Source organism: Pseudorasbora parva, chromosome 22, assembly GCF_024679245.1.
Source record: "Pseudorasbora parva isolate DD20220531a chromosome 22, ASM2467924v1, whole genome shotgun sequence".
NCBI lineage: Eukaryota > Metazoa > Chordata > Actinopteri > Cypriniformes > Gobionidae > Pseudorasbora > Pseudorasbora parva.
In genome coordinates, this window is record NC_090193.1 from 39633834 (window position 1) to 39658430 (window position 24597).

At 39.4% G+C, this 24597-nt stretch overlaps 1 protein-coding gene across 2 annotated transcripts in view; it reads left to right on the top strand.

Moving 5' to 3' along the window:
- The window catches only part of eml6 (EMAP like 6), a 158763-nt gene that overhangs the window by 29373 nt on the left and 104793 nt on the right, over positions 1–24597 (top strand). For both annotated transcript variants that reach the window (XM_067431383.1, XM_067431384.1), the window contains exons 5-17: positions 283–468; positions 1826–1961; positions 7686–7887; positions 8825–8962; positions 9041–9297; positions 10966–11175; positions 11260–11427; positions 14767–14873; positions 15084–15184; positions 17015–17201; positions 17368–17473; positions 18956–19049; positions 19136–19236. In XM_067431383.1, the coding sequence (XP_067287484.1) occupies positions 283–468; positions 1826–1961; positions 7686–7887; positions 8825–8962; positions 9041–9297; positions 10966–11175; positions 11260–11427; positions 14767–14873; positions 15084–15184; positions 17015–17201; positions 17368–17473; positions 18956–19049; positions 19136–19236 (1993 nt within the window). The remainder of the gene's footprint in view (positions 1–282; positions 469–1825; positions 1962–7685; positions 7888–8824; positions 8963–9040; positions 9298–10965; positions 11176–11259; positions 11428–14766; positions 14874–15083; positions 15185–17014; positions 17202–17367; positions 17474–18955; positions 19050–19135; positions 19237–24597) is intronic.

Sequence of the window (24597 nt, forward strand, 5' to 3'; positions counted from 1 at the left end):
ACACACACACACACACACACACACACACTCACTCACTAACTCACAAACACTCACTCACTCACACACTCTTACTTACATGCTCACTCACACATACGCACAGTCACACACTTACTCACATGCTTACACGCACGCACGCACGCACTCACTCACTCAAACACTTACTCAAACACACTTAGACATGAAATACGATTTTTACAAATCCGTTTGAAGCTACATTCATATGTAATTTGAAATCCTATTCAGATCGCATTTTCTGGTAATCATTTCTCTTTTGTCTCATAGTTTTGGACATTATGTGGCAATGCACTGACGCCAAAACGAGGAATTTTCGGAAAGACGGGGGACCTGCAAACCATCCTGTGCCTGGCGACGGCGAAAGAGGAAGTGACGTATTCAGGAGCTCTTAACGGAGACATTTATGTGTGGAAAGGACTCAACCTGACACGAACGATACAGGCAGCGCACGGCGTGAGTGAAGCTAATCATCACACATCTTACACGATCTCTCCCACCATATACACACCAGATGTCTGCTATATGATCTCCCTTAAAGGACGTTCACTGCACTCAGATCAGCAATGCACCTGTTATAACATTATAATAGTGTTATCAAAAGTACGACCATGATACCAAATCGGTACTGAAATGTAAAAAATGTGATGCTTTGAGCCCTGTTGAACGGAATCGTAAACACCTCTGACTGGCCATTGTGCTCACGCGCTCATCAAATATGTTTGTGATTGGCTACTACGATCAACGCTTCACTAGCCTGACAAGCCAGAGCCACATCAAGATGTTTGGTCTGGAAACTCACCATTGACAGCTCAATCTGAGGGGCGGATAACCGGTTGTCTTTCAAACTCCCTCTGCACGCGATAGGATAGCGCTACACCAACCAGAGCAACGAAGGTGAAGCAGAGCTCGCTGACAGATTATTCGCCGTATCCGGTCGGCTAAACTCAGAACACATCTTCCCTTTTTAAGAATGACTTCAGTGCCGTTCTTTGTTCTTTTCTCAGAGAAAAGCTTAACTCCAAGTCTTCCAGAGTCGCGGTCAAAGCTGATTCGAAAGACCGCCGTTCGCCAGTTTCTGTGTTTACTAGAAGCACGCAAACGCAACTCGGCCGTCATTATGTTAAGCCCCGCCTACCGACTCTATACACGATGTGATTGGCCCAACCAGAGTTTGCCGTTTACAGCTCAGAAGTGTATTGAGAGTTGCTAGACGACACTCGCGGCAGATTCGATTTGCTGGCGCTAGGGTGCGTCTAGATTTCTAGGCTAGCGCTTCACAAACATGTTGTAAAAATACATCAATGATGCTTTTCACGGAGCGCTTACACAGAGACACAGAGCGTTTGAATGCAGGCGTCTATCAGCCTACCTGATAGGCTGATAGTTCGCTGGTTGACGCCATAGACTGTATAAAAATATGGACGTAGTGTCCGTGACGTCACCCATAGGATTCCTATGAGCCGTTCTGAAGCTTAAAGTAGAGACGAGCTGGGCGTCGCCATCTTGCGAGGGCGTCATTCCGTGTCACTCCTGGATAACAGAAAATGGGCAAAGAGGCGGGATGTGGGCGGAGCTTAGGTGACAAAATGACTATAGACGGCCGATAAATGGCTATCCACCTGTCTCTCAAAGTAACCACGCCTTTAATTATGCAGAACTTTAAGGCTTTATATAACGTAAACAAATTAGTAATAAATAACATTTCAGTACCGATTTGGTGTCACGGTCGGTACTTTTGACAACACTGCATTATATAGTGACGGTTGTGCCCTGTTGCGCACGTGTTTGTGAACTCTCCCTGTTTCCGCAGGCAGGGATCTTCAGCATGCATTCATGTGAGGAAGGCTTCGCCACCGGTGGGCGTGATGGATGTGTGAGGCTGTGGGATGTGGATTTCAAACCCATCACCAAGATTGACCTCAGGGAGGCAGAACAGGGTTATAAAGGTAAAACATCACAGCGGATGTTCCCTTTAAAGGGAACATATTATGCATTTTTCTTTCTCTTTTGAAGTAGTTTAAAGGTTTGGTTCACCCAAAAATGAAAATTATCCCATGATTTACTCTCCCTCAAGTCATCCTAGGTGTAAATGACATTCTTCTTTCAGATGAACACAATCAGAGTTAAATTAAAAAAGTCCTGTCTCTTCCAAGCTTTATAATGGCAGAGAATGGCTGTTTCTGTTTAGAAGTCCATAAAACTGCATCCATCTATCACAACAGTGCATCTGTCCATCATAAAAGTGCATCTATACATCATAAAAGTGCATCTATCCATCATAAAAGGTCATCTGTCCATCATAAAAGTGCATCTGTCCATCATAAAAGTGCATCTATCCATCATAAAAGTGCATCTGTCCATCATAAAAGTGCATCTGTCCATCATAAAAGGTCATCTGTCCATCATAAAAGTGCATCTGTCCATCATAAAAGTGCATCTATCCATCATAAAAGTGCATCTGTCCATCATAAAAGTGCATCTATCCATCATAAAAGTGCATCTATCCATCATAAAAGTGCATCTGTCCATAATAAAAGTGCATCTGTCCATCATAAAAGTGCATCTATCCATCATAAAAGTGCATCTGTCCATCATAAAAGTGCATCTATCCATCATAAAAGTGCATCTGTCCATCGTAAAAGTGCATCTACTCATCATAAAAGTGCATCTGTCCATCATAAAAGTGCATCTGTTCATCATAAAAGTGCATCTATCCATCATAAAAGTGAATCTGTCCATCATAAAAGTGCATCTGTCCATCATAAAAGTGCATCTGTCCATCATAAAAGTGCATCTATCCATCATAAAAGTGCATCTGTCCATCATAAAAGTGCATCTGTCCATCATAAAAGTGCATCTATCCATCATAAAAGTGCATCTGTCCATCATAAAAGTGCATCTATCCATCATAAAAGTGCATCTGTCCATCATAAAAGTGCATCTATCCATCATAAAAGTGCATCTATCCATCATAAAAGTGCATCTATCCATCATAAAAGTGCATCTATCCATCATAAAAGTGCATCTGTCCATCATAAAAGTGCATCTATCCATCATAAAAGTGCATCTGTCCATCATAAAAGTAGGGATGGGTATCGTTAAGATTTTAACGGTATTACTACTCTTACCGATACTGCTTATCGGTCCGGTACTTTAACGGTATTCTTATCGGTACCTTTTGAGATTATATAAATATATATACACACACACACAATTAACAAAAATACACATAACACTGCATAGTTCATCATAAATAGCCAAAATAATGCGTAATAAAGCTGAAGTTATTAATTCAAGAGCTGTGAGTGAATATCTCTTTGCATTTGGTTGTTTAATTCGCAGTAATTCATCAGCATGTTCATTAACACCACTGCCTCTTTAAGAAAGACGTGCAGCTCTAGGCGACTGATAATAGGCAGATGCACTACACTTTCTCCTGACTATCCATATAACTACGTCCATTTTAGACACAAACTAAAACTGTTAAACTGTTGTGTTTAAGAGACTCTCCAAGCCGGGATTTTGACATTTGATCGTTTAGACGCGAGTGTGAAACCGAAAGTGTAATTTGCTCGTCTCGTTGCGGGCTGTTTCGGAGGGCGCGCGCCGACTTGGGAACATCCTCTTGCGCACATTTTTGTGCTTAATCGCTCTTTTTATTATTAAAACGCACCCCACAATTTACCAACAGTAGCTAGACTGTATTTTACAACAATCCCTGATCGTGCTGATTCTGTCATTGCGTTTGAGTTTTATGGAGAAATGACAGCGTGGGCTACTGCTGCAAAGGGAATTAGCCTACATAAGTTGCGCTAGACATAAATATTATTTTAATCTTTGGAAGCCAAAATCTAAAATAAAATCAGACTATCACAGATCTAAAGTGTAACCAGGCTATGTTTGACTGTTTAGTTCTGCCCTCTGTCGTTTTGCTCGTGGTCTCTCTCTCTCTCTCTCTTTCTCTCTCTCTTTCTCCACACGTGTATTTTCAAAATTACCGACAGAAGAACCGATAATGTCCGAGCTTATCGATACAACGGTCTTTCAAAATTCACCCCCGGGGCCCGTTTAATACCGGTTTTCGGTACCCATCCCTACATAAAAGTGCATCTGTCCATCATAAAAGTGCATCTATCCGTCAATAAAAGTGCATCTATCCATCATAAAAGTGCATCTATCCGTCAATAAAAGTGCATCTATCCATCATAAAAGTGCATCTGTCCATCATAAAAGTGCATCTATCCATCATAAAAGTGCATCTATCCATCATAAAAGTGCATCTGTCCATCATAAAAGTGCATCTGTCCATCATAAAAGTGCATCTATCCATCATAAAAGTGCATCTGTCCATCATAAAAGTGCATCTGTCCATCATAAAAGTGCATCTATCCATCATAAAAGTGCATCTGTCCATCATAAAAGTGCATCTATCCATCATAAAAGTGCATCTATCCATCATAAAAGTGCATCTGTCCATCATAAAAGTGCATCTGTCCATCATAAAAGTGCATCTATCCATCATAAAAGTGCATCTGTCCATCATAAAAGTGCATCTGTCCATCATAAAAGTGCATCCATTCATCATAAAAGTGCATCTGTCCATCATAAAAGTGCATCTATCCATCATAAAAGTGCATCTGTCCATCATAAAAGTGCATCTATCCATCATAAAAGTGCATCTATCATCATAAAAGTGCATCTGTCCATCATAAAAGTGCATCTATCCATCATAAAAGTGCATCTGTCCATCATAAAAGTGCCTCTATCCATCATAAAAGTGCATCTATCCATCATAAAAGTGCATCTGTCCATCATAAAAGTGCATCTATCCATCATAAAAGTGCATCTGTCCATCATAAAAGTGCATCTACTCATCATAAAAGTGCATCTGTCCATCATAAAAGTGCATCTGTCCATCATAAAAGTGCATCTATCCATCATAAAAGTGCATCTGTCCATCATAAAAGTGCATCTACTCATCATAAAAGTGCATCTGTCCATCATAAAAGTGCATCTGTCCATCATAAAAGTGCATCTATCCATCATAAAAGTGCATCTGTCCATCATAAAAGTGCATCTGTCCATCATAAAAGTGCATCCATTCATCATAAAAGTGCATCTGTCCATCATAAAAGTGCATCCATTCATCATAAAAGTGCATCTACTCATCATAAAAGTGCATCTGTCCATCATAAAAGTGCATCTACTCATCATAAAAGTACATCTGTCCATCATAAAAGTGCATCTGTCCATCATAAAAGTGCATCTGTCCATCATAAAAGTGCATCTATCATCATAAAAGTGCATCTGTCCATCATAAAAGTGCATCTGTCCATCATAAAAGTGCATCTGTCCATCATAAAAGTGCATCTGTCCATCATAAAAGTGCATCTATCATCATAAAAGTGCATCTGTCCATCATAAAAGTGCATCCATTCATCATAAAAGTGCATCTGTCCATCATAAAAGTGCATCCATCCATCATAAAAGTGCATCCATCATAAAAGTGCATCCATCATAAAAGTGCATCCATCCATCATAAAAGTGCATCCATCATAAAAGTGCATCCATCATAAAAGTGCATCCATTCATCATAAAAGTGCATCTGTCCATCATAAAAGTGCATCCATTCATCATAAAAGTGCATCTGTCCATCATAAAAGTGCATCCATTCATCATAAAACTGCATCTGTCCATCATAAAAGTGCATCTGTCCATCATAAAAGTGCATCTGTCCATCATAAAAGTGCATCCATTCATCATAAAAGTGCATCTGTCCATCATAAAAGTGCATCTGTCCATCATAAAAGTGCATCCATTCATCATAAAAGTGCATCTGTCCATCATAAAAGTGCATCCATTCATCATAAAAGTGCATCTGTCCATCATAAAAGTGCATCTGTCCATCATAAAAGTGCATCCATCATAAAAGTGCATCTATCCATCATAAAAGTGCATCTATCTATCATCGATACATGGCTGAATGAAAAGAATGATATTTTTGCAGTAAAGTCAAGTAGATAGTTTTTTTTTTTCGAATGTATTACTATTGTAATATGTTGAATTCATGTTTATAAAAAGACGCTTTGCAGTGTCATGCTCAAAGTTAGGGCTGTCACGATGCCTCGTTATTATGAGTTAAACCAAACTTTAATTTTGACGGGTTGTTGTGAAGATCATCGAGATTCTGTGTTTTATGCCAAATTACGTGACATTCCTCGTTATTCAGCAAGTTACGTTTTTATGACTGGATTCAGTTTGTATGAATCATGCAATGAACCACAAATGCTCTTTCCATTATTGACCATTTTTCAAGGGAATTTGCACTCAGTGATGTAGATTACGAACACAATACCTGATCAATAAAGCAGACGGTCTTAGACAGGAAGAGAGCATTGATTTGACTTCATATGGTGGTAAAGGATAGCCAGTATATAAGGGATTCTGTCACCATGGCAACATCGCCTGCGCTTATATCGCCCGGGTGACAGTGTTTTCAGGAGATGTAAGTCTTGTAATGAAGCTGTCACCGGTTTTTACGGCACAGGACTGTCAGATAATTGGGTGAGAGAACAAACGATTGGCTCAGGTCAGTCTGAAACAAGAATCTCAGCAGTTTAACCAACCTCACTGGAAGGAACATTCGTTTATGTGATTATACGAGACAGCAACAAACATTTCTCATCACATGATCCGAGCTGCTCTCCACATTTATGTGATATATTTATAAACTCTCTCTAGATTGACTGTTTTGGGTGTGTTCTAGTTAAAACATCTCAGACGAAACACAACTGAGACGTCCAGTATAGAAATATTTCTCCCAAACAATCCACACTGGGTTTGTGTATTTTACATTTTGCTGTCCACTTTAGATTTTTAATATGGCATGTTTTTTACTTTTTGTAAAAAAAAGCCATGTAGCTTTATTTACAGCCAGTTAACGAGCTAATTAAATTCTGTCCTGCTGAAAACACCAGCCAAACCCCTTTGAGTGTGAAACTTGTATTTTTCTGCTTAAATAACACTTTTTATGGTGCAATTAATATAAGCTGTAAGGTGTCTAAATCACCCTATAAAGATTGGACTGCTCATTTATGATGTATAGATGCACATTTATGATGGATAGATGCACTTTATGATGGATAGATGCACTTTTATGATGGACAGATGCACTTTTATGATGAATAGATGCACCTTTATGAAGGATAGATGCACCTTTATGAAGGATAGATGCACCTTTATGAAGGATAGATGCACCTTTATGAAGGATAGATGCACCTTTATGAAGGATAGATGCACCTTTATGATGGATGGATGCAATTTTATGATGATTAGAGGCACTTATGATGGATAGATGCACCTTTATGATAGATGGATGCACTTTTATGATGGATAGAAGCACCTTCATGATGGATGGATGCTCGTTTATGATGGATAGATGCACCTTTATGATAGAAGGATGCACTTTTATGATGGATGGATGCATTGGATAAATGCACTTTTATGATTAATGCATGCACTTGACAGTTTTTTCTCTTGTTCATATAAGTGTTTAAAAGTCAAATGTGGTGCCTGTCATGACTATAAATTTACATACTGGAGCACAAATCCCAAACTTAATATTTGCTGCTGACCAGATATCTTAGTCTTAGTAATTTGTTCTCTTCCAGGTCTGTCCATCCGTAGTGTGTGCTGGAGGGCTGACAGGATCCTAGCAGGAACTCAAGACAGTGAGATCTTTGAGGTGATGGTGCGAGACCGAGATAAGCCGCTGTTGATCATGCAGGGTCACTCAGAAGGGGAACTCTGGGCCCTCGACCTGCATCCCAAACAACCGCTGGCCGTCACAGGCAGCGACGATCGATCCGTGCGGTTAGTCTTATCCTCCTATTGGATTTTACTTTATACCACATCATTTCACACTAGGGGTTGGACCGACTAGTCGACTTTAATGCTTTGCCATGATGCTTTAAGCTTGACGTCGACTAGTCGCTGGCCTATAGAGGGCGCAACAGGAGAAGCCATTTCCTGACACGCAGGCTTCGTTTTCTACAGTTAAAAATGACTAATAAATGCATACTGAGAGCCACAAGACATGTTCGATTATACCATCTGGATGCTCATAATTGATCGGGAGAATGCACGCTTATTGTACACGTACGTTAATCATCGCGTTAAACTAATGCGTGCTGCATTGAAACGCACACACATAGCCTGGTCACATGGAGATCGCTCGCGCCTCACACAAAACCATTCAGTAGCGCATAAATGTACTGTCAACACTGTTCTGTGATTTATCAATAAAATAGCTTAGAAACTGAAACGTTCTAGCATTTATATCTTGATAAATAAAACTCACAGCTTCACTATTAGTAGAGAGATGCTGGCAGGTAGAATTAATTCACACGCAATCACTCACTAATGCATTCATATCTTTATTGTGCTACTTTCTCTGTATCTTTTCAGAACACGCAAAAATCTGTGAGAAGTATAACGACCATAAGACAAAAGAACTGATACAAAAGCTGTTATGTAGGAGCAATAACCTTATGGGCAGTGCTGTGTCAGATGCCATATCTGTGCACAAGAAGACCCGCGTTCGCGTCTCAGCTCGAGGTTCAGGCTTATTTGTTCATTAATGTCGTCATCAGCGACTAGTCGACCTCGACTCGACTTTCATTACATAAATGTCGACTTTAAAAAATCGGAAGTCATTCAACCCCTAGTTCACACAGTAGCAAGACGGCTGGAAATGAGAAAGTTTTCCCTTTTCATTTTCATCAAATAAGCCATTCTTTGTGCCCGTCAGACTGTGGAGTTTGTCTGAACACACGTTGATCGCACGCTGCAACATGGAAGAGGCCGTACGCAGCGTTTCCTTCAACAACGACGGCTCCCAGCTCGCTCTCGGCATGAAGGACGGCTCTTTCACCGTTCTTCGTGTCAGGTAATTGAGTTTGGTTCGCCTGCGCTTCATTATTTCAGGTGCGTATGCACAAGCTGAGAGTGTGTCTTGTTGTCTAAGGGACATGACGGAGGTGGTCCACATTAAGGACAGGAAGGAGGTCATCCACGAGCTCAAGTTCTCACCCGATGGCTCTTACCTGGCCGTGGGCTCCAACGACGGGTTTGTGGACATCTACGCTGTGGCCCAGCGCTATAAAAAAGTGGGAGAGTGCAACAAGTCCACATGCTTTATAACACACCTGGATTGGTCCGTGGACAGCCGATTCCTGCAGACCAATGATGGAGCTGGAGAAAGATTCTTCTACAGGATGCCAAGTAAGATTCTCCATTAATTTGTTTTCAATGTTTTACGGCTGTGACACAAATTTTGAAAGAGCATCCTAATCAAAACACAGGAAAAGAAGCAGCAGATACAAGTGATTGTTGTTTATGATTTATTGTGTGTTCAGATATTCATACAACTAAATATTCTGTTGGCCATTACATTTTTGTGAAACTGATCCAAAATGCTGACATTTTTCTTCAAAAACACTGGCGGGGAAAGAGTTAATCAAGCTGTTTTTTTCCAGAAAGGTGTGCAATTTATTTATTAGTAGAATATCGCATTGCTGGAAAATCAGCCAATCAGATTTGAGAACCAGAACTGTTGTATAAAATACTTTATTCCAGTTTATAATGGGACACGGAAACCTGTGTGGAAACAACTGGTGTTCATGCATTTTTTAAATCACTAGGGATTTCACAGTCATGAAAAACTATTTTATAATTGTGATTTCCAGACCTGAAAAATCATTAAACCTCAAAAGTGAAAAAGGTCTTGAAAAAACATTACTAAATCATGGAGAAGTCAATTATATTTCAAAAGTTATTAAAGTTTTAAAAATGTATTCATTTAAAATGCATGTTTTTAAGTTAATAATAATTCTGTAAAAATCAGCGAAATTAATGACACTTTACTATTTATTTAAATTTGAAAAAACAGTAAGTTTGAAATATTTATGAATTTTTTAATTCATGCATTTTTATATGAATAATAATTCTGGAAAAAAACATTTTAATATTTAAAATCAGTGAGTTTTAAATATTTATGCAATAAGTATTTTTGTATTACTAGTCATAAAAAATAAATAATAAAACTGTAATTTCCATACATGGAAAATCATCAAAACCTTCTCAAAAGTGAAAAAGGTCTTTAAAAAAAATCATTAATAATTCATGAAAACATTTTAAAATTAATTTAAAATTAAAAAGTTATTAAAGTTTTAAATATTTATGCATTTAAAATTCATTGGTTTTAAATTAATAATAATTCTGAAAAAATCTGGAAAATAAATGACACTTTACTGTTTATTTTAAATTTGAAACCAGTAAGTTTTAAATATTTATGCATTAAGTATTTATGCAAATATTAATTCATTTTTTAAATTACTAGTCTTTTTACAGTCATAAAAAAACCACCGTAAAATTATAATTTCCAGATCCAGAATCATCAAAACCTTCTCAAAAGTGAAAAGGTCTTTTAAAAAAATCATTAATAATTAATTAAAACAATTTATTTACACTTTCCTATTTATTTTAAATTTAAAAACCAGTAAGTTTTAAACATTTATGCATTTTTAAATGCATGTATTTTTAAATGAATAATAATTCTGGAAAAATCTTTGCATTAATAATTTATGGAAAGTCATGAAAATTAGTAATTCAATTTGTTAAAGTTTTAAATATTTCAGGGCTTAATATCACTGTTGCAAGCAAGTTAGCAAGAGGACATTTTTGTCTTTAATAGGAAATTAGTACTGTGCTTGACATACAAATGAAAATCCTCCACCAAATATTTTTCACAATTCTTGTCCAGTAATCAGTAACATATTGCAATGGTTATGAATCACTGAATGACATACTCACTCTAGGATCAGCCCTGTTTTATGAATCCTGTCATGCTTAAAGTATAATTGAAGATAAGCTATTGCTCCGTGTTCTTAGCCGGTAAATACCTGCCGAAGGAGGAAGCCAAAGGGATCCATTGGATGACGTGGACATGTGTTCTCGGACCGGAGGTGAATGGAATCTGGCCTAAATATTCCAACGTCAATGACATCAATTCTGTGGACGCCAATTACAGCAGTGCGGTGCTGGTGACGGGCGACGACTTCGGCCTCGTCAAACTCCTCAGATTCCCCTGTCTTAAGAAAGGTCAGCTTACTTATCCAGACACATCCCGTTGTGATCCATGCACATGTAAACCAGTGTGTTCGCTAACAAATGTGAGTCTTTTAGCTGCCAAATTCAAGAAATACATCGGCCACTCTGCACATGTGACCAATGTGCGCTGGTCACATGACCTGCAGTGGGTTCTGAGCACGGGCGGAGCGGATCACTCTGTGTTCCAGTGGAGGTTTCTGCCGGAAGGCGTCATGAATGGAGTTTTGGAGCCACTACTGCAAGGTGAGCAGTCCTTAAACTGAATAAAAAGGAGGGTAACACTTTTTTTTGCAGTGTCCTTGTTACACGTGTTACATGTAGTAACAGTGAATCATACATAATTACATGTGACTAACCCTTAACCAAACCTCAACCCTATAGTAAGTACATGTAACCGAAATGAGCATTAAAGTCTTAGGGCCAGATTTTAACGATCTGAGCTCATGGTCTAAAGAGAGCAGGTGCACTATGGGCGTGTCCGAATCCACTTTTGCAAGTTTAACAACAGGCATTAGATATGGACAAAATGTCATATCTCGATTTTCATGCCAGATATCTCGATATCAATAAGATATGACTACGTGTTCTGTGAAAACCAAGCATTTCTCAGAAATATAAAAAGATTTAAGCCTATATTTCAAAAAATTATGTCAGAAAATGTATTGTTTTTAAGCCTTTCGCACATACGATCACACAGGTGTAATAAGTCTAGGCTGGCCCTGCGTATGATCAAGTGCATCACATGATCAACTGATAAATCCATATGTTGAATTTAGCCAGAGACAGCCACGCTCAGAGCTGTCATATACCACAACTTTTCAGTGTTGTGTTCCTTTTTCACATACTGTTTATTTTAGGTTTCAAACATATAAATTGACCCTTCGCTAAGCCCCGCCCCCCATAGTTACTGTTGCTACGCCTGTCAAGCTTTCGCGCCTGGCACGTCTATTACAGTATGTATGCGCCGGTGTCAGACATTTCCGAGGAGATAATTAGTCATTTCTGGCGAACGGGAAATATCTGAGAGAGTAAGAAAAAAGGGACTGCAGTATGTATTTGCGGGATATATCCGCGACATATTATGCAACCGATTACAGAATAATTTCAATAAAATTGAAGCTAAATTCTATGGTCTCAGCGCAATCAGCAGCTGCCTCATATGTATGTTCATGCACAACAGGGTAAGTAAAATGAGAAAATAATCGAAGAATTATAAATCAAACAACTTATCAATAAATCTTGTGGAATAAACACAAGACATTAGCCTGAAAACTTTGCAATGATTCTCCGGCTTAACGTTATATTTAGCGCGCCGGGCTACTGCTCACATGTCGTGTGTCTATAATCTACTCCTTGGACCTGGCACTAGCCTGAGATTCTGACCTGAGCCATTCATCAAAAACCACACATTTACTGAAACCTTATAACAGAAAGCCAGTCTCTCAAACATGATGGGTTTTATTAATATTATAAACACAGCCACTTGAACAATCCTTATGATGAAGGTCTTAATTTGCACACATTTTGTCTAAACAAAACTACAATACAAAACTAATAAATAAAGCTAAGACAGTTCTTTTTATAGTCTATATACTGCATCATATGTAATAACTTGCATCAGTCAAAAACCTCATGTATTTTCAGTTTGTTGAAGCAAACGTAGGTGTTTTTGTTAATCCTGACGACATTTAACGTTGTGAATGGGGTCTCACACACACACGTTGATTCAAGGCTGGTATTTCTTACCTTCAGTTTTACGTTTTGGGGAAGGAGAAAAAAAACACCATCTGTCCAAACTTTTAGGATAGGCATCAGATTTGCACAATCCATACGCACAGATTTGCATCGGCATGTTTCCCTCGCTCGAAAGCTTGACAGACCTTCCGTGCCTAGTTACGGTTGCTAAGCCACGATTGGCCTGTGGTGGTATTCGGGCTTGGCTTAGCGAAGGGTCAATTCACATAAGTACTAAAAAAAAAACAATACATTTAGAGTTTGTAAGATATACACTGATGTCTATGGAAGAGGTAATAATACTTTCCATTATAATCCGACACGTTTTATTCATATCAGATAATATATGATAAGTAACTTCAATGTTTACTCTATTCTATTCCCAGTTCACCAGCCATTTACTTTTAAGTATTTCGGGAGAAGTGGATAAATTCACGTGTTGTAAACATAGAGGTTGTAAATCCAACAGATCCGATTCTCTGGACTGCGTCTGCGGCACAAACTAACACGGCAGCGCCATCGCGCATACAGCTCAACTAACGCCATCATTATAAAGGGGTTTAAACAACAATTTACTTCCACTTACATGTATTTGACAATCGGAATATCAGATATTTCATGCCATAGCTAATACATTTGTGAATATTCTGAATAAAACAGGAAAAATGACATAAAAGCAGATCATCATTCATTCAGCGCTGCTGCTGCTGCGGTGTGTCACGTGACAAGCAATGACGTGTCACCATTGAAATGCCGCCTCCCCTCACAATATAGTTCCTACGTCCCTGTAGTGTGTGCGCGCTGGCTTTAGCGGTGTATTCAAGGGCACTCTAAAACTATATCATCGATATCGTTGCTTTTTTCGATAGTAATATCTTGAAAGTTCATATCTAGATAAAGATACGAGAACGATATATCGTTCAGCCCTAGCGAGAGACACCTTTTTTTAATGGATTTCGGTTGGCAGAAAGCGCTATTGTTTAAAAAAATCAACTCTGAGCAGAAAAGCGCCCGACGTCATCACGTTTATTTTCTGTTGTCCAGTCGAATGAATGGAGAGGCGGGCCTTCCGTTGTGTTGACCGTTACCTTGATTTGACTGACAGGACAGCTGATTCGGGGGTTGCCTAGAAACATAAAAAAAAAAACACAGCGCACTACTCTTTTCTAAATTAAAAAACATCAATCAAAAAAGGCAGGGCAGTGCGCCTCGCATTTTCAAACATGAAAAACGCGTTCTGTGTGATCGGGGGCTAAGTTTGAAACTAGCAAAAAACACTTGCATCGCGGTGCGGGCGTATGACAGGGCCCTTTATGTGGCTTTTTTTACATTTGAAAAAATAGTTTGAAAGTTCAGACTAAAATAAATTAGAATAAAATTCTAAATAAAAGAAAATAGAATAAAATTCCTTACATAAAACATGTCAAAAAACATAAGTTAAGGATATTTTGTATTCTGAAAGACAAAAAAAATCTTAAAAATCATCAAAAATAACTTTAGTTGTGACTAAAATAGTGTGCATGCTTATTTTATTATGTTTTTTTATTATTGTTTGAGTAATTGTGCTGCAAGTATCCTTACTGACATTTTTCTATTGAATTGTATTACATAATATTGTAGTATTATTATCATATTATGGTTATAACTGTAATCTGCAGGCTGTGTTTTTATTGATCAATCGTTCAGTGAGTCTTCATCATTGGCATTAATTAGATGACACCAAAACCTATTATTTTCTTAATAGAAAATAAAGTGTAAACTAATTATTTGAGAACATTCTCACGATTTCTTCTTAGAATTTATAAAGACAGAGAAAGCATAAAGTCTGACGATGTTTCCTGTTCACAGAGGGGTACGCCGACTCTAACAGCGGCGAATCGGACTCCGATCTTTCTGACGTTCCCGAACTGGACTCGGACATCGAACAGGAAGCCCAGATGAACTACGAGCGTCAGGCAAGAACTGAGAGGGTTTTCTATGGAGTGGCCTGTGGCCAGTGTTTTATGTAACAGACATGCTCTGCTGCTTTAATCCTGTTCCTCTCATTATTTTCACAGCTGATTGGCTGGATGCTTCCCTGCTGTTGTCTTTTATGCTTTTTCTGAATCTCTGAATGTGTTGCAAGTGGGTTTTGCCCTGTAACTCTTCTCCCAAACACCCCTCAGGTGTACAAGGAAGATCTTTCTCAGCTGAAGAAGAAACTGGCTGGATCTCTGAAGAGGCAGAAAGCTCCGGACGAGGGGTTACGCCTGCAGTTCGTCCATGGGTACAGTTACTGCAAACATTACCACTCACAATATCTAAATCTGTTTATAGGATTTTTATTTTTATACATACATTCTTTTTTATATTTGTATTATACATTTCTACATATTAAACTTATACTATACCATATAATATAAAATCATATTATTTACAGTGGGTCAAAAAAATATTTAGTCAGCCACCAATTGTGCAAGTTCTCCCATTTAAAAAGATAAGAGAGACCTGTAATTTTCATCATAGGTACACTTCAACTATGAGAGATAGAATGAGGGAAAAAATCCAGAAAATCACATTGTCTGATTTTAAAAGATTTTATTTGCAAATTATGATGGAAAATAAGTATTTGGTCACCTATAAAAAAGTAAGATTTCTGGCTCTCACAGACCTGTAACTTCTTCTTTAAGAGGCTCCTCTGTCCTCCACTCATTACCTGTATGAATGCCACGTTTGAACTCGTTATCAGTGTAAAAGACACCTGTCCACCACCTCAAACAGTCAGGCTCCAAACTCCACTATAGCCAAGACCACAGAGCTGTCAAAGGACCTGCACCAGGCTGGGAAGACAGAATCTGCAATAGGTAAGCAGCGATGTGTGAAGAAATCAACTGGGAGCAATTATTAGAAAACAGAAGACATACAATAATAATAATGCGTTCGATTTATATAGCGCTTTTCAAGGCACTCAAAGCGCTTTACATAGAAGGGGGGAATCTCCTCAACCACCACCAATGTGCAGCACCACCTGGATGATGCGACGGCAGCCATATTGCGCCAGAACGCTCACCACACACCAGCTGATTGGCGGGAGGAGACCGGGTGATGAAGCCAATCAGGATATGGGGATTATTAGGAGGCCATGATGGACAGGGGCCAATGGGCAAATTTGGCCATTAATACTTTGGACATACAAGGCCACTGATAATGTCCCTCGATCTGGGGCTCCATGCAACATCTCACCCTGTGGGGTCAAAATGATCACAAGAACGGTGAGCAAAAATCCCAGAACCACACGGGGGGAGCTAGTGAATGACCTGCAGTGAGCTGGGACCAAAGTAACAAAGACTACCATCAGTAACACACTACGCAAATCCTCCAGTGCCAGACGTGTCCGCCTGCTTAAGCCAGTACATGTTCGGGCCCCGTCTGAAGTTTGCTAGAGAGCATTTGGATGATTCAGAAGAGGATTGGGAGAATTTCATACCGTCAGATGAAACCAAAATATACATTTTTGGTAAAAACTCAACTTGTCGTGTTTGGAGGAGAAATAATGCTGAGTTGCACCATACCTACTGTGAAGCATGGGGGAGGAAACATCATGCTTTGGGGCTGTTTTTCTGCAAAGGGAACAGGACGACTGATCCGTGTAAAGGAAAGAATGAATGGGGCCATGTATCATGAGATTCTGAGTAAAAACCTCCCTACATCAGCAAGGGCATTGAAGATGAAACGTGGGTCTTTCACCATGACAATGATCCTAAACACTGCCCGGGCAATGAAGGAGTGGCTTTGTTAGAAGCATTTCAAGTTCCTGGAGTGGCCTAGCCAGGCTCCCGATCTCAACCCCATAGAAAATATTTAAAAATCCGTGACAAAATGACAGGCCTCTCTTATCTTTTTAAGTGGGAGAACTTGCACAATTGGTGGCTGACTAAATACTTTTTTTGCCCCACTGTATATAAATATGCATTTTCAGTGTATATAGTTCCTCCTGTGGGCAGATGTTATGCTCTCTCTCTCTCTCTCTCTCTCTCTCTCTCTCTCTCTCTCTCTCTCTCTCTCTCTCTCACTCACTCACTCACTCACTCACTCACTCTCTGTGTGTGTCTCTCAGGTACAGGGGCTGCGACTGCAGGAATAATCTGTTTTACACCCAGTCCGGAGAGGTGGTGTATCATGTGGCGGCTGTAGCTGTGGTGTATAACAGACAGCAGCACACACAGCGCTTTTACCTCGGCCATGACGACGACATCCTGAGCCTCACTGTGCACCCGCTGAAAGATTACGTGGCCACCGGACAGGTAAGAGGGCGTCATTTCCAAAAATCTGATTTTTTGTCATATGATTATGCTTTGCATTATTGGATTGGATCAGGATGGGATTTGAGAACAGACTTCGTTCAGTTGGTGATCATTTTATCCGGTGTGTAAAGCATACGGCTAAATGCCATGTTTGTGTGTGCGTCAGGTGGGTCGAGATCCGGCCATCCATGTGTGGGACATCCAGACGCTCAAGTGCTTATCTCTACTGAAGGGTCAACATCAGCGAGGGGTGTGTGCTCTAGAGTTCACAGGTCAGACCCCAACCTGCATTATACACGCACATCAGATTAGAAGAGTTTGAGTTAAAATGTATGTTAAATAGGTAGGGATGGGTATCGAAAACCAGTTCTGTTTTAAAACCGGTTCCAAATTTCCCCTGAACCGGTGATTCGATGAGAAATGTGTGTTTTGGTTCAGCTTATCGCTTCATGTGTGATTGTGATTTTAAAGCTTTCAAGCGCAAAAGACTCTATTGTGTGTTATTCTATTTTAATGTATTGATCAAATTTAAGAATATAATATGAAACCTGAAGCATAGCCTATATTTATTAAGATTAGGGGGAAAATGCCCTTTATAAAAGGTAAAAATATCACAAATATGCAGATTTAAAATATACTAAAGCTGATTGAACACTGGTGAGAATACTTCTTCAGAATAAATGATAACTACAACACACACACAATAAAAAATAAAAAAAAACTTTTTTCCGGATAAGCAAATTTTTTACTTGGACAAATGAATGACCGATGTGTCAAGCACATGAACATGCTTAATGTCGAGCCCTCCCTTTTAAAAATGGAACTCTTTTGTAACATTAAAAATGTATGCGTAACGTAAAATCGAAGCGAATATTTCGTATGCGAATACTATGCGTCAAAAAAAAGCGTTCACATCAGCCGCGACACGAATTTGCCACGTTTCAGAGCTCCAACACTCCAAAACATTCACGGCGACAGCTGAGAAAACACGGACAGTAAAGACGAGCTTTTCATTTTATTTAAAAGACCGAAAAGAAGGTTTCAGGTGCACCCAGTCAACAGAGAGTCTGAAGGGGAGTATGCTAATCATGTACAGGAGCTAAAACTTTATAATTGCTGGTTCTGCACTTACTTTCTTAAGTCTGTGGGACAATTTGAGGATCTCCTCCAGAGACGGCAGCACATCTGACGAGACAAACCCAGCACTTCAGGGAACTAATCGATCCGGACTGTTTCCAGTTCAGTCATAATGTAAACATTTAAGTTCCACAGACATACTGATGGCAACACATTCACTTTCCATAATCGCGGACATAAGGTTTAGAAAAAGAATAAACGATTTATAAAAGGTTAACTTAAGTTATTGCTGTCTGTAAACACAGTAGTAAACACAGCTGCATGTGCACAGCTTTGACTAGATCTACAGCTGTAATCTCATGAGATACGCCACACCTGGCATTGGTTAATGTTGAGTGAATAGCTCGTGACATCAACTGGACATTTCGTCACCTTTGTTTCCTTGTATGTGATTGGTTGAAGCCGTTTTTGTAACGCTAGAGTAAAAAAAAAATCGACATTGAAAAAAATTATCGTTTTTTCGCAGCAGCACATTCGTGTTCGGTGTGGAAGCGCTCATTACACAAACAGCTGATCAAAAAATAAAACCATCGTGCGTCAAAATCGCGTCCAGTGTGAAAAGGCCTTTAATGTGCGTTTATGGGTCCCGTTCTGTGATTTCTGTTCTGTTTTTGCAGCGGATGGAAAAAGTTTAGTGTCTGTGGGAATCGATGAAGACCACTCCATAGTCATCTGGGACTGGAAAAAGGGCGAAAAAGTGGCCAAGTCCAGGTAAAACAACCCCATTCAACGGTTAAAAAGTTTGTACAACAAGCTGAACCGTTCACGGAAGACATCTGTCGCTCTCTCTGCCATAGAGGACATAAAGATAAGATCTTTGTGGTGAAAGGAAACCCGTTCCGCATGGACAAACTGCTGACGGTGGGAATGAAGCACATCAAGTTCTGGCTGCACACAGGTAAAGACGTTCCTTTAATGCAAACTTGTCTATAATATTGTGACGCTTGCATCTGAAATCACAGCATTATGTGTTATATGTGCAGACTCTTCCTTAGGCCCCATTTACACCGCATGGTTCAGGTGACCCAATTCCGATTGTTTCCGCTCATGTGGCACAGATCGGATATGACATGTGAACGTGTAAGCAGAAAAAAAACCCGCCTGAATTCTAATATCCTCAGATTGGATTCAGGCCTCACTCATGTGGGAATAAATCCGATTTGAATCGCGCATTAGCGTCTGCTATGTAAGCAGTCAGATCAGATATTCCCCAGTAAATGCGAGTCTAACGTCTTTGAAAAAAGTGACGGAGGCGAATGACGTGACACGAACTGCGATCAAGGGCCAGTGTTGCCAAGTCTGCGGTTTTCCTGCGCAATTGGGCTACTTTAACACAGGTTTGAGTTGCAATTGGGCAGGTTTTGTTATGAAAACCTGGCAACCCTGTCAAGGGCACACTTCAGCCTAGACCAGGGGTCTCCAACCTTTTTTCCTTTTAGAGCTACTTTTTAAAAATGAAAGTCGTCGAGAGCTACTCATGTTCTACAATACTTAAAACTCTTAACCCTCGCCCTGTGCTGAGAAATAAATAAAAAAATGACATACCCCAAATAAAAATGTCTGCAGCTCTTAAACCCTATGGTCTATATCCATAAATGTGGTCTTATTTTAAACTAGACACTTTAAATTATGTTACCCAAAAGTCATAATAACTCAAATAGTATAGGGACAGATTAAAACAAGGGGAAATATGCATGTAAGTGACTCACGTTTTTATTTTTTTATTATTCCCTTATGGAAAAAAATATTAGATTTTAATTTTTATGCCCTGAAAATAACCTAAATATAAAACTGAATGTCTGATCATGCTTTGATTAAAATTTGAGGACGATTCTCTCAAAAATGTCAAAAAAGACTGGGCGTCCTTTCAATAAAGTCCAATTATATTAGAACATTTGTGTAATAGTAAAGAGTAGTTTTTATTCAAATAAATCTGCAATAAACTGCTAATTATAATGCATTTGCAGTCCCTGATAACTAAAACAACTATTTACAGAATTTACAAGTGTAAAAAAAACTCATTTAGTTGATAAAAACAGTCTCTTATTTAGTCTGCGCGTTGTGTGTAAGTATGTGTGCTTACACTGGCAGGCGCTGGATACGATGAATGAAAACTGTGGAGACGACGCTAAGTAACAGCTAAGTAAGCATGAGGTATTCACCAATGCTTCTTACGACATCTCTTACATAAACTACGCAAAATATTGTCTTTTGATTTTCGTTACTACATCCATCAATCAAATCTATGCTGGCTATGCATTGGCTAGGCATTGACTGGCTTATCCAACTAAGGACCGGCGAGTTTGACTGACAGATGTATCACCCAGCTCCCTTTCTATTTATGTGTCCTAGTCAGCTTTTGATTGAAGGAGAGAGACCTGGGAGGGTTTAATATGACCGGAACAGTCCACAGTACAGGGGAGATTGTCAAAATAAGGCTTACAATCGCTATTTCATTGAAAATGGACATGATTGATTACTCTTAACACAAAACGCTTATGCAAACAACGGAGGATTTTTAGTTTTTTCCCCTTATTTTTTCGTTGTTTTGGATTAAAAGTGGGATGCATTTTGAAGAGTGGACTCTTACACAGACATGTATGCTGTTGTTTCGTGGATTCGTCCGATCTGATCTGAACGTCAGGAGATGAAAGATGAGTACCGCGTTCATTATGCTAATGTTTAAATAGCCACTGCTTTAGCATTTAATTTAACCCTTTCCTCTCTGGTGTATTTATTGCAAAAACGAGTTCAGAACATGAATCTTGAGTGTTTTAGCTTTCAAATGATGCATAGTTTGTGATAGTTGATTGAACAGTTTGTATAAAACAAAAGTAATTATAAGTAGAGACACGCCCACTTGCGTCAGACGCCCCGCCCACGATCCGGTGCGGATTAAGAAGTTAAATAATGCATCATAATTCTCATATTAACAACTATCCAAACTCTTTTACACCTGAAAGAGTGCAGTAGCAGTTCCAGTAGTTGGTACCAACACCATAAAGATTTTATGGTACTCATTACCAATTTTGGTACCACAGCAAAATGTTTTTATTTTTTTATTTAACTGTTTAAAAAAATGTTTTAATTTAATAAGTTTATAATTTACGATGATAATTATTATAAGTAAATCATACATAAACATTTAAAGGCTGTATGCTTTTAAAAGTAATCATTGTTTATACATAAAATATCAAGTGAAAAATAAGGAACCATCTAGGCATAATTATTATTAGTAGAGATGTATTATTATTACATAGAGACGTAGTTAAATCTGTAACACACTACGCAAATCCTCCAGTGCCAGACGTGTCCCCCTGCTTAAGCCAGTACATGTTCGGGCCCCGTCTGAAGTTTGCTAGAGAGCATTTGGATGATTCAGAAGAGGATTGGGAGAATTTCATACCGTCAGATGAAACCAAAATATACATTTTTGGTAAAAACTCAACTTGTCGTGTTTGGAGGAGAAATAATGCTGAGTTGCACCATACCTACTGTGAAGCATGGGGGAGGAAACATCATGCTTTGGGGCTGTTTTTCTGCCAAGGGAACAGGACGACTGATCCGTGTAAAGGAAAGAATGAATGGGGCCATGTATCATGAGATTCTGAATAAAAACCTCCTTACATCAGCAAGGGCATTGAAGATGAAACGTAGGCCTTTCACCATGACAATGATCCTAAACACTGCCCGGGCAATGAAGGAGTGGCTTTGTTAGAAGCATTTCAAGTTCCTGTATGCTGTCTATCTAGGCATAATTATTATTAGTAGAGATGTATTATTATTATATAGAGACGTAGTTAAATCTACTGTAGGCTCAGCAGTAGCCAAATATATTCTGTCAATTTCTTCACGTTAAACTTCACGTTAAACCAAACTTTTATTTTGACGGGTTGCCGTGAAGACCTTTGAGTGTCTGTGTTCATATGATAGTTTTCTTAAATGAAACGTTAAATTCTCATGAAGTGACAGTTTATGCGTCCGTGTGTCCTCATATAGTGGCACACTGCCTCGAGACACACGAGTGTCACACGCGCTGCCACGCCCTCGCATCTGTGCCCGTTATTCACGCAGAGACGCAGAATTTGCAGGAGTAATATTTAAATAGTAATTTGCAGTTTAATATTCACAGACACTAGTATATATTCGGCTACAGTCTGTAGCCCTGCGCTTGGATTAACACGGAAGCTGCGTGTACCGAATATACTCGGGAGTCGGTACTACCGGTAATACAGAAATGCTGGTATCGTCATATTTTTAAAATTTCTCTACCAACATGGTACTAAAGTACCTTTACTTGTGACAACCCTACATTTGCATGTTTACATTTACATTTAATAAAAAAATTCTAAGTCAGATAAAATTAGCTCACTCTGATTAGATGCAAAGTACGTCTTGGCGAGCTACCTCCAACCAGCGACGTGTTGGAGACCCCTGGCCTAGACCCTTTCGGTCTCTGTCCTTGTCTTTGAAGGATTATATAATTTAATTTAAAAGTGTAGTTTTTTTTTGTATTTAGTTTAGTTTTTTGTTTTTCTCTTTGGATAAATGACCGAATAAACTAATAAACAAACAAAAAAGAGAAAAAAAGGGCTCTCCTCTTTTTCTCCGCCTTAAGAGAGAAATGTTTCGCTGACCTTTAAAGATGTGTGGAAAAGTGCGGACAGCAAAACATTGTATAATCCTTTTGTCTACGTCCATTGCATATTGCACCGTTTTACTTCCTTTCACCAGTTAAGTGGGGGGGGGGGGGTGAAACACTGAGTTTCAGTCAATCTCATGTCAATCTTGAGTAGTATTGCATCCTTCATATCTCCGAAAAGTCTTTAGTTTTATTATATTTATAAAAGAAATATGGGCTGTACCGAGTCTTTCCAGAAAAAAACGAACGCCTGGAGGCGTATCGTGTGGGCGGAGCTAAAGAATGACGAGCACACCCAAAGCGGTGACGTCCTCAAGCGTGGAGAAACCCATCGCTATCGATCTCAGCTAATAGATAATGATCCAGAATCATTCGGAGGCTGAAATAAATTGAACAGGAGAAACAGCAACAGCAGGACGTCCGTCTCTGTGGTATGGACTGTTTTTAGTGGCCTGTCAACGTTTGTGTGTCTTTACTCGCAGTTTATGAGGACATGATTCGGTTTATGGACTATTGTATGCGACTAAACCTTAGCAGTAGCAAGCAAAACGGTTTTGCACGTCAGACTAGTGTAACGTTATACATAGAACAGCAATGGAGTCCGTTAGCGCATTTGAATGACGAAGCACGCGATCGTGTCGTTTACTGATGTTTACTCACGCGACGATAGCCGACAGCACAGACATTTGAAGCAGTTTTACTCACCGGCTGCTTCCAAAGCAGGACCGAACCTTTATCGCTGGGACCGCTCCGTTAAAAACACACTTCTTTGGTATGATTTGGTGAAGTCCTGACAGCAGTGAACGGTGGAGATCCACTTTGCGACGCGACTCAAGCGATGTTGTGAAGCTTCCCGTCATTTCTGCGTTCAAATCGGTTCAAATGCAGCGCTGCCTTCCCGGAATGCTGTGCTTAAGCGTTGAAGTCGCTCGACGTCACCCATAGGAATAAAGTGGAGCGCGGCGCCTGGATCGACTGGATCTGCAGCTGAGAGTGTTTACGGGCGTGCATTTCCTCTCTCGCTCTAGTCACGCGCGCGCGCACCCTACCGGGAGAAGAGCCCGTACGGCCCATACAAGGACCTTCTGCTCTATTAACGTCAAGCCGACCCACACTCTAAAAAAACTCTCCGAAACTTGTGAGAAACCGGAAGGAGTATTTTTAACACAGAAATACTCCATCAAACGTCTAACATTAGTTTTTGAAACTTTGTCTATGTTTAGGATGGGAATCCAAGTCTTTAACAGTGGAAAGCTCAGTATGCATGAAACAGCATTTCACCCCTCCTTTAAGAACGCCTTGGGCTGTTTCGCCAGTGTAAATGCAAATATCGGATTCGGGTCGCTTTTAAAAGATGATGTAAGCGGGTTGTCAAAAAAAACGGATATAGTCACCAAATTGTAATTGTGCATCAAGACCTGCAGTGTAAATGCAGCCTTACTGATATATTTGACGCTGTAGCTCTTCCTGTGCTTCTCACGGGAACATGACTGTAGGAGAATCTGCCACATCACATCGAGCCGTCTGAAGCTGATGTGACTGTTTTGTCAACTTTACCATCAGCGCTCAGTATTCCACCAATTAAAAGAGCTTTTAAATCCGCTCAGTGAGTCAAAA